This window comes from Gadus morhua, chromosome 21 (assembly GCF_902167405.1).
Source record: "Gadus morhua chromosome 21, gadMor3.0, whole genome shotgun sequence".
NCBI classification, from domain to species: domain Eukaryota; kingdom Metazoa; phylum Chordata; class Actinopteri; order Gadiformes; family Gadidae; genus Gadus; species Gadus morhua.
Window position 1 is genome coordinate 15,132,766 of NC_044068.1, and position 10,444 is coordinate 15,143,209.

The 10,444-nt window shown below is 45.2% G+C and overlaps 1 protein-coding gene across 5 annotated transcripts in view; it reads right to left on the bottom strand.

Annotated features, from left to right (window-relative positions):
* lama2 (laminin, alpha 2) overlaps positions 1 to 10,444 on the bottom strand; it is a 158,218-nt gene that overhangs the window by 18,793 nt on the left and 128,981 nt on the right. For all 5 annotated transcript variants that reach the window (XM_030345512.1, XM_030345510.1, XM_030345509.1 and 2 more), the window contains 6 exons: positions 7,949 to 8,082; positions 5,739 to 5,898; positions 5,330 to 5,454; positions 1,536 to 1,698; positions 986 to 1,130; positions 564 to 702 (listed from right to left, as the gene is read on the bottom strand). In XM_030345512.1, coding sequence (XP_030201372.1) covers positions 564 to 702; positions 986 to 1,130; positions 1,536 to 1,698; positions 5,330 to 5,454; positions 5,739 to 5,898; positions 7,949 to 8,082 — 866 coding nt within the window. The remainder of the gene's footprint in view (positions 1 to 563; positions 703 to 985; positions 1,131 to 1,535; positions 1,699 to 5,329; positions 5,455 to 5,738; positions 5,899 to 7,948; positions 8,083 to 10,444) is intronic.

The window sequence follows — 10,444 nt, forward strand, 5'->3', positions numbered from 1 at the left end:
TTCCGGTTAATAGCCTCATTAGCTGGCTAATTACCTTAGCCGCGGCGCCTCACACCAGAAAATTGGGGAAAAAGAGTTTCTATCAACGTCTTGACTTTACTGGATTAATAATTGCCGTGATAACTCACAACCTCCTGGGCTGACTGCTTACTGAACTCTGGAGGTTTTTTAAAATAAACATGGTTCTGGAAAGTAGAATTCCTTAATTTGTGATGTGATGGAAACTATGGTCTAAATGTGTGTGTGTGTGTGTGTGTGTGTGTGTGTGTGTGTGTGTGTGTGTGTGTGTGTGTGTGTGTGTGTGTGTGTGTGTGTGCGCGTGTGTGTGAGTTTGATCGGGTGTCCTGCTATAGTCATGTGTGTGTGTGTGAGTGTGTGTGTGTTGTTGTGTGTATGTTTATGCGTATATGTGTGTGTGTGTGTGTGTGTGTGTGTCTATGCATATGTGTGTGTTTGTGTGTGTGTGTGTGTGTGTGTTTATGTGTCTATGCATTTTTGTGTGTGTGTGTGTGTGTGTGTGTGTGTGTGTGTGTGTGTGTGTGTGTGTGTTTGTGTGCGTATACCTGTAGTTTCCCTGAGTGGGCAGTCCTCCAAAGTAGATCTTCTGTTTCTCTTTCAGGTTGAGGCCGGTTGCGGCGCCCGGTGATGAGGAGGCCATCTCCTCCTCTCTGCTGCTGTCGATGTCCACAATGGAGACCGTGGCTGTGGAGAGAGGCAGACACTCAGAAACCGGTCAACCAATCGCCAAACCTACCCTCATATCCCCGGACGGTACTCAACAAAAAACTAATTCTAACTCAACCTAGTCAAGCCAAGCCAAGGGGTTCCCAAAACGTACTGCCGCAGCCCGGGACCCACCAAATATTATGTGCAGTAAAGTAGGAAAAACGTTCTTATTACCATGTCGAAACTTCATTATTTCCCTAACTAATGATGAAATTAAACAGACAAGTTGTGTCTGAGGTTCTCGGAATGCGGTGCATACCTTTCTTCTTGTTGCGAGTCATGGTGAGGGACTTCCAGCGGCCGTCGTTATGGCGACTGGCGGACGTAGCAGTGGCCATCCCAGAGCCCAGGTCAAAGGTCACCTTGATCTTGCCCTCTGACAACTCCAGGGTCATGAAGTCCTTCTAGAGAATGTCAATAAGTAGAAGAGAGATAGTGAAAGATAGAGAGAGTGAGAGATAGAGAGATACAGTGAGAGAGACAGAATAGCTTAATAGCTGTTCTCAACATCGTGTCAACATAATTAAACACCATACGCTTTAACCCCATTCAATACAATACAATACAACACGATAACATTTAACAACAACATTCAAACAAAGCCAAGGCATTTCCTATTATGTTTAATTCATCGATCAACATTTTATTGTATTAAAATGTATGTTGTCATTGAATTGCGGTGTGAATATGTGTATGTGAGTGTATGTATGTGTGTGTGTGTGTGTGTGTGTGTGTGTGTGTGTGTGTGTGTGTGTGTGTGTGTGTGTGTGTGTGTGTGAGTGTGTGTGTTTGGCCTTGCAGTATCATACCATGTCGTCGGTGGCCAGGTACATGAGCAAGGCATCTGAAGAGAAGGTGCGGAACTTGAAGGTCACCGTGGAGACGTTGGGGTTCCACCTGACGGGCCGCCCCACCCCGGAATAGCCCTCCCCGTCCAGCTGCACCGTGCCCTCACCCTCCGATGCCTGGGGGCTGAGAGAGAGAGTGTGTGAATGAGTGAGTGATTGAATGGGTGAGAGAGAGAGAGATTTGATACAATTTGCAGAGAACTGGACAACTAAAGTAAAGCAATTTAAATATATTTTATTTCTTAAAATAGGTTGGTAAGATTGAAGATGATGATGCTGTGATTTGAGTATAATTTGTTGGAAATGCCATAGCCAGGTGGTAGTCACGTGACTACGTGTTTGAAATGTACTTGGTTATCCACCTAAAAACTTTGATAGAACTAGTACAAATTTTGGGGAATAATAAAGAAGCAATTTCGGCGGCAGAAAATCCACCTGCAAACCCTGAAAAGTCTGAGAAAAGCTTAAACTGTTATAGCATCGGGGAGAAGCTAGCCACCTCCGTGAACAACGCCATCGAGGGGGGGAGGGAATGTTTGGTAAATGGCCTGTAGAAGGATTCAAGTTATCGCATGGAAACGTCATTGCACTTGTTGGGAAAGAAGGCCATGTACAGGGGTGTTGCCGTCAACACCTCGGACTGGGAAAGATACGGTTCAAGCTAGTGGATCAAACCCAAGGAACAACGTGAGAACCACTGGGATTGCTGCCAACAGAGAAAGGGGAAATGCAATCTCCTTTTTGCAAGAAATGTTACCCATGTGGGGTCAACGACTCTCACACCTGGAAGATTCATATGGAATGTGCCCACAGAATAGATAGTCCTTAGGGTAATGACGGGTACAAGCGGCCAAGATGGGATGTCTCAGGAGGGGGGCTGGCGTCTCCCTTAGGTATAGGGGTGAGAAGCTCAGCCGCCCGTGAGGAACTCGGATTAGAGCAGCTTCTCCTCTGCTTAGAAAGGAGTCAGTTGAGCTGTTCCAGGCATGACCAGTGGGGAGGAGACCCCGGGGAAGACCCAGGACTAGGTGGAGAGATTATGGGCCCTATCTTGCATCCAGCGCAATTGACTTTCTACACCGACGCATGTATTGTTGCTAATTTGCAACTTGCACAGAGCGTTCTTTTCCCTCCACCGCCACGCGTCGCTAAATTAGTTCAAGTATTGCATGTGTGAATTAGGCCATATTCTTTGGCCATAAACTGAGCCATTTGAAGTTTAAAATTCATATGGTCATGCATCTGTCTCATCGGAGACTGCAAACGCGCTGTCAAAATATCAACTCGTCAGATTCAAATGCGCTCCTCTTAAAGGGGATGGGAGCTGGCACTCTCATTGGTTTATTGCACGTAATGCCCAAACCACATCTACGGGTAATTAGGCTACTTCAGACCAACCCTTTTTAGATTTGCGTCGGGCGCAAGACTCATTTATCCGCCGGTATAATAGCAACAGCGCCATAGAACCGCCCACAAAGCTACTTGAGTTTGACGCTTCTCCCTTGCGATTCAGACCGTTAAAATAGGGCCCTATGTCCCCCCTTGTCAGAGCTGGTCAATGTGGCCGGGAGTAGCCTTGAGCTGCTGCACCCTACCCCGCGGCTATTGCCAATGGTCAGGCCACCGTGATGTACAAAGGTCTTCGTCACCGAGATTGCGACGGCATCCCACAAGGTGATCACGAGGCAAGGAAGAATGTACCTATACAAGATGGCGGGAGGGCCGTTGGGTTTTACGCAGGGTACAGAGCACGCACATATGAGAGGAGAAGGGCTTATGGCGAGGTAATGAAGGAACTCTGACCAAGGGAGAAGCTATCTCCATCTATACTCAAGTAGAAGTACAATTACTTTTCTTCAAAATCTACTTGAGTAAAAGTAAATATTCCAATTGGAAAACCCACTTGAGTAAGAGTAAAAAAGTACTTTGTTATAAAGTTACTGAAATTACAAGTTACTTTAGATTTTTGTATTGATTGCTTGGATCAGTGAAAAAAACATAACGTGTTTGTGTGTGAGTGAGACTGCACTCGTAAAACATTTCCTCACAAGATGGCTGTGTATAGTTCATTAAACATACAACAATACATACAACAAAAAAAGTCATTTCATGTCTTATCAAACAAATTTACACTTGAAAATTGTGTACATTTGCAGCTCTGTGCATATGACAAAAGGCAAGAGCTTTGGAGGAACACTAATAATAATAATAATAATAATCAATCAGTTTTTTATAGCGCTTTTCTAAGTACTCAAAGACTAACAATGAAACACTAACCAGGCTGGCTTGGTTAGCTGATTGGCCAATCAGATTTGTCTTGACCCGATTGCGATTCAGCCTACGCATAGCATGCATGCACACTCACAGCCAGACAGAACAACGACGAAGAAGTTCTAGAGTGGTCGGCAGAATACAGATCCTGTGTAACATAGTATCTTCAGAATTCTATAAGCTCTACGTGGACCGTAGATTGATTTGATTGCACCTTCTTTCCTGAGCTTGCCCATGCTTTTAGCAGGAATTATGAATGCAGTTTGTGACCCCAGACTGGAAAGATTTAGCAAGTCTAAGGGTTTTATATGCCTTTGTGTATGCCAAGCACAAAGTCTTGCTTTCCACAAATGTGCTACATTGTAAACCTTTTCCAATCAAATACAATATTCCTTCAAGGCTGGGTCTTCATTCTATCTTGAGAACCATCATCTCAACATTTAAGACAAAACCAGTTTGCTGCTCCTATGACAATTCTTATGATTCCTCTATGCAAAAGTCCTCAATGCATACTTTTTCGGAGGATGTTCTTGTTCGCTTCAGGGTTCATAGGGCAAAGTCAGCCATGAGGCTGTAGAATGAGGCAGCACAAGACATTGTAAAGACATTGTTCTATTCATTGGGAAATTACATACCTAGCAATGACATACCATACTCCTGGTATTCAGAACATCCTTACGTATGCTGCTGAGGAGGGGGTAGGGAGAAACCGAAGGCAGGAGAGAGTGGGAGGGTGAGGGGTCTCAATGAATGCAATGTCCTATGATGTGTCTATCTATCACCGGATAATTTGGTAACACAACAAAGATGGAACCTATGGATCGCCGATAAAAGCATTTGCCTTTGCAGTACTATGAATTCAGAGAATTTGGGGTCAGTGGAGAAATCTACAAGGGAGATTTACAAGCGGTGCACAGTGAGTGACTTGTATTCCATGACCCGGCAGTGTCGATACAGCCTGAGAGGGTAGGTGGAGCAAACACAACATACTCTTCAACTTCCTGGTCTGCGATGGCAGTCTCTGCTAGCTTTGCCAGTAAACCAACTGACAACTGACTGAAATTCCTCAGGCATCTTTGGGAAGTGAGGTCCAAAAACACACTTGCAATTACCGCTCATTGCAATAGGTGTTGCCAGAAAATAAAACGGAAATGTTCACGATTGCCACTTTAACTCTAAATAAAAAACAATTATTCACAAAATCAATCTAAATAAATTAAATTCATCAGCTATACCGGCAAACTCCTGACCAATCAGAACATCTCCTCCCTGATTGGTACAGAGATTCCATCTGGCCTTTCAATGACGTGCGCGCTGACAGCGTAATCGGTGTATAATTTTCAACACTACCGGAGTCTAGACCGAAAAACGGCACTACTGATGCTACTGATACAGTCTGATTCTCCGAGCGATGTCTGAACGTTGAAGAAGAGACCCGATCAGATCGGTGGGGGTCCGAGGGGGGGGCTGGTGGTGGTGGGTACCTGACAGTGCAGCCCTTGCAGTCTCCCTGGCGGTCCCTGTAGTTCCACAGGCCGATGGGCTTGCTGTCCAGGAACGTCTCGCCCATGCAGCCGGTAAACGTGGTGGTCCTCACCGCATCCGCTTTCTAGAGAGAGGGACAGGAACACAGAGAGAGAGAGAGAGAGAGAGAGAGAGAGAGAGAGAGAGAGAGAGAGAGAGAGAGAGAGAGAGAGAGAGAGAGAGAGATGTTTTTGACTTTGACCTCCTAATTGTTCAACTGCTTTGGTAATGTTAACGTTTGGTTCTCATGCCAATAACGCTTTTTTGAATTAAATTCAATTGAATTGGGATAGAAGGCCGAAGGTCAGCAAAAGTAAAAGTATGAAGGTGTAGGAGACAGAGAGACGGACAGAGAGACAGACAGGCTACCTTGACGGTTCCCAGGATGCCCCCGACGAACAGGTAGGCGTTGTGGTCCACGTCCAGGATGGTGAAGGCCGTGGGAGAGTTGGCGCTGGCGGGCATCGGCAGCAGGCCAGCCAGGGCGCCCTCCAGAGGATACACCGAGATGGTGCCGTTCAGACCGTTACTGAGAGAGAGAGAGAGAGAGAGAGGGAGAGAGAGAGAGAGAGAGAGAGAGAGAGAGAGAGAGAGAGAGAGAGAGAGAGAGAGAGAGAGAGACAGAGAGAGAGAGAGAGAGAGACAGAGACAGAGACAGAGAGACAGAGAGAGAGAGAGAGGGAGAGGGTGAGAGGGTGAGAGAGAGAGAGAGAGAGAGAGAGAGAGAGAGAGAGAGAGACAGAGAGAGAGAGAGAGAGAGAGAGAGAGGGTGAGAGAGAGAGGGTGAGAGAGAGAGAGAGAGGGTGAGAGAGAGAGAGAGAGAGACGGAGAGAGAGAGAGAGAGAGAGAGAGAGAGAGAGAGAGAGAGAGGGTGAGAGAGAGAGAGAGAGAGAGAGAGAGAGAGAGAGCGAGAGAGAGGGAGAGAGAGAGAGAGAGAGAGAGAGAGAGAGAGAGGGAGAGAGAGAGAGAGAGAGAGAGAATGAGAGAGGGAGAGAGAGAGAGAGAGAGAGAGAGAGAGAGAGAGAGAGAGAGAGAGAGAGAGAGAATGAGAGAGGGAGAGAAAGACAGAGACAGACAGAGACAGAGACAGAGAGAGAGAGACATGGATAAATATAAGTCACATCTAACACCAAGTTTAAGGAGAATTCCCGCCCTATCTCCACCATTACAATCATCATTTAATAGTATTATATACTCTTTTCACTGTATGTACACATTTACATTTTTATTACATGCCATTATTTAATTGTTTCTTTATTATTATTTGTATAATTTAAAATCTTTCTCTATGGGCCATTAAGCCCTTTAAACCTTGAGGGAGAAAGAATTAGAGAACGAGACATGTTTGATAAAAGTGTACTGCATGAATAAAGAAAGAGTGAACCAGGCAAGGCAATGGCATAGACCAGCCTCTCAGAGATGTTAAGGTGGGCTGAGGAGCCCAGAAATCGAACCAGCAACCCCCTAGGGGCCTCACCCCTATGGCCCTATCATGTTGGTCACATGTTGTTATGTAGGAGTAGCCGCAACGCCAGGTCTTACAGGATATTCACTATGTTCCAGGCATGTTCTGTGCTCACAGCAGAAACAATAGAGGCTATCTGCAGTCTCTACCCTGCAATGGAAGCTGGGGGGTCCCCTCACCGCAACCACCTGGGAACCTCCCGCCCCAAACATAAACAGAACTGTCATAATACTAATGACGCCAACACCGATCTAAACAGGTTTGATACTGCTGAGGTGGAAGCTCTCCTGCAGCGGAGGCGGCTGTCCGGCCAGTGAATAATAACACGCCGACTGCTCATGCATTGTCCCGTGTAAACAACACACAATCATTTGGTTGAGATGTCATTAAATGGTGTGGGATGTGTTGGGTCATGTGGGCGGCTCATTTCCCAGGTGAAGCCGGCTACCAGCGAGCGGCTGGATCTATTGGAACGCGGCCGCCTCTCTCATACCAACCAGTGTGTGTGTGTGTGTGTGTGTGTGCGACAACTGCGCTCCAACGCAGAACCCAAACCATTAGGGGGTCTCAATTATATGCAATGATACAAAACGGGGAAAGGTTTCAAGAGTTCCCGCAGTGTGTTCAACATGAGCATAATGCTTTCCCAGGGCCATAATGGTATAATGTTCGGTAGGTTTCGCCCCTAGTTACTGTAGCAGGCCACTTATCAGGTGGGCGTTGATTTGAGTTATAGGGGCCGGTGTATAAGCGCCTGTACCTGTGAGCATGTGTCCGTGAACACTGTGCTAGATTGGCACACGCGTCAAGCTGACCTGTGACAGCTTGTGAAAGCTTACTGCATGTCTTTGCAACTTTATGTGAATGTAGCACAATTGTGTATTGTATGTTACTCCTATTGTCCCGTATATAGGATCCGATTTGAAAGCCATTCCATACTTATTTTATGTGATTTTCACAACTTCAACAACTTTTCTATTCAGTTTCAAGTTTCATAGGGTCAGAGTGTGTGTGTGCGCGTGCGTGCGGGCGAGCATGCATCAGTGTGCGCGTGCGTGCGTGCGCATGTGTGTGCGTGCGTACGTGTTGGTGTGTGTGCGTGTGGTCATCTCACCGAGAGGCCTCGATCCGGTGCCATTTGCCGTCGCTGATGGAGAGGTGGGGGTACTCCACCCTCCCCACGCCCGAGCCCACGTCCCACAGGAAGCTCACCTTGCCCTTGCGCATCTCCAGGGCCAGGAAATCCACCTGGATCGGGACCGAGGAGGGAGGGGGGGGGTCACATAGGGAGACAGGGGGGAAAACAGATGGATACAGCAATGAGTCAAAAATAAATACACTGAAAATACAGAAAAAACGGTAAGGCTTCACAAATATGGAAACAAAAAATGTAAAATAATCATCTGTACATAAGTGTGTGTAAATAAATGGTGTGAATGCAAAGATATATGTATATACTTATTTGTCATTTGATTTAAACCTAACGGGGGCCTGAAATCTGCAGTTACAAATCTGCAGCATCAGGGGAAGGAGAAAGTAATGATATATGGCCGAGTTCAATGGCTCAGGCTTTTTAATTGTAACCAGTGTGATTCCAATTAATACCTGCTATCCACTGAGGGATATAAAGAGCAGTAAGGGTTGTTATGTTACCCGGGATTCTAATTTCAAGAACTAATCTTTTCCCCCCTAATTCTCTCTCTAAAGTAAATTCTCACAATATTTCTCCTGCATTTTGATGAATGGCCTTATTACTTATGTATGAGCTCAACATTTATACACACAGTCAAGCAAACGCACAAACTCAGACACACACACCAATAAACACACACACACAAATATATATAATTATAATTCATACAGTTCAATGCACTATTGAACAACATTTCTGAGAGTTTCATATTAAGATACAGGAAACACAAAAAGTTGCACCCATTCTAGTCTCTCCAAAACTTGGAAAATATGAATTATCACAGATCACAAATCAAAGGGCAATATTATAGATTATGAACTAGGAACACATTTTAGAATATCACAAATTAGTGAACCACATACATATGCACACATTCACACGCACGCACACACACACACACACACACACACACACACACACACACACAAACACACAGACACAGTCAAACAAACATACACACACCCTCTCAGATGGAGCAAGACATTAATTTCTCAGGGGAAATCAGAACAAGGCAGAAAGCAGCATAAAGTCGCTGTTAATTGCTCTCGCTAGCTGGGACATAAACACTAAACGCACACGCACGCACACGCACGCACGCACGCACACACACACACACACACACACACACACACACACACACACACACACACACACACACACACACACACACACACACACACACACACACACAGGGCTTGTCACTAGTAAATTAATCTGTGATATGTTTTGCATGATGCCTAGTAATAAGTATATGTGCTTGTGTATTTGTGTGTGTCCTTGCATATTTGCGTGCTTGTGTGAGAAACGGTGCTGGTGCGAGTGTGTACTGTGTTGAGCTCTGCATTTTATGATGATAAGTATGATAAATGTTACAGCTCTACGCCATCCTCAACATCATGAAATGTGATTAATGGGCAATATTTAACGAATGATAAAATGTAAATATGCACTGCAAAAAGTTGAGGCAGTGTATTTTCCCACCAATATGATTTTGTGGCCATAAACTAAAAGCAAAAATGGAGGTACTGACTCTCACAGAGTCTGTCTACACAGAGCTGTACATGCTAGGAGCGGTACGGTAACCGTCCAAAAAACGTACCTTACGGGATGATTACATGAATGGAAGGCCGAAACAAAACATTCTTTAACGAAACATCAGTGTTCACTGTATTGGGTAAATGAATGCACTAAAAAAATGGCCTATTGGTGAAACAGCTACACTGAACCAAGAAGAATAGTTGTAGACCTATAATAACACACATTCAATTCACATGGTTCACATGGTTTATGGTTCAAGACGCTACTTTCTGTGAACTAAACAGAGACATAATGTGGTTAAATATGGGAAAATAATGTTTAGCCTACAGTGTGTTACTGAATCGATCATGGATGTAGCACCCTACACAGCCTCCTCATAGTGTATGTGTATAGTGTTCAGCATTATGACAGCAAAAACGCTGTGATTAAATCAATGCACGTCTCAAATGAGGCGTAGTTTTGACCCTTTTGGCCCTCGATACAACCGTGCAGGGTCGCTGCACACACGTGCACGGTTTGGGACTGATTGCATTGCGGTACGGCAGAGAAGTCCCAGCCGTATAATTATCGTAAACATTAAGACTTTCTCCTACTTTGTTTTACACACAGCAAGTAACAATGCTTGTGACTGTTGATGACTATCGATTACGCGCTCAGTGACTGCGACACTGAGTGATTAGTGGAGAACATCACCAAGGTTGAGAACGGCGGGGCGGGGGGGAGAGCGAGTGGTAGATCTACTTCCAGATCCATTACTATTACGAGCAGGATAGCGTGTCAAATATATCGAGCCATTTACAGCGACCAACTCTAACCGACGAAGAGATTAAACCTGAACAACAAGTCTGGTCAAGTCGAGTGCGTTTCATTTGTATAGCC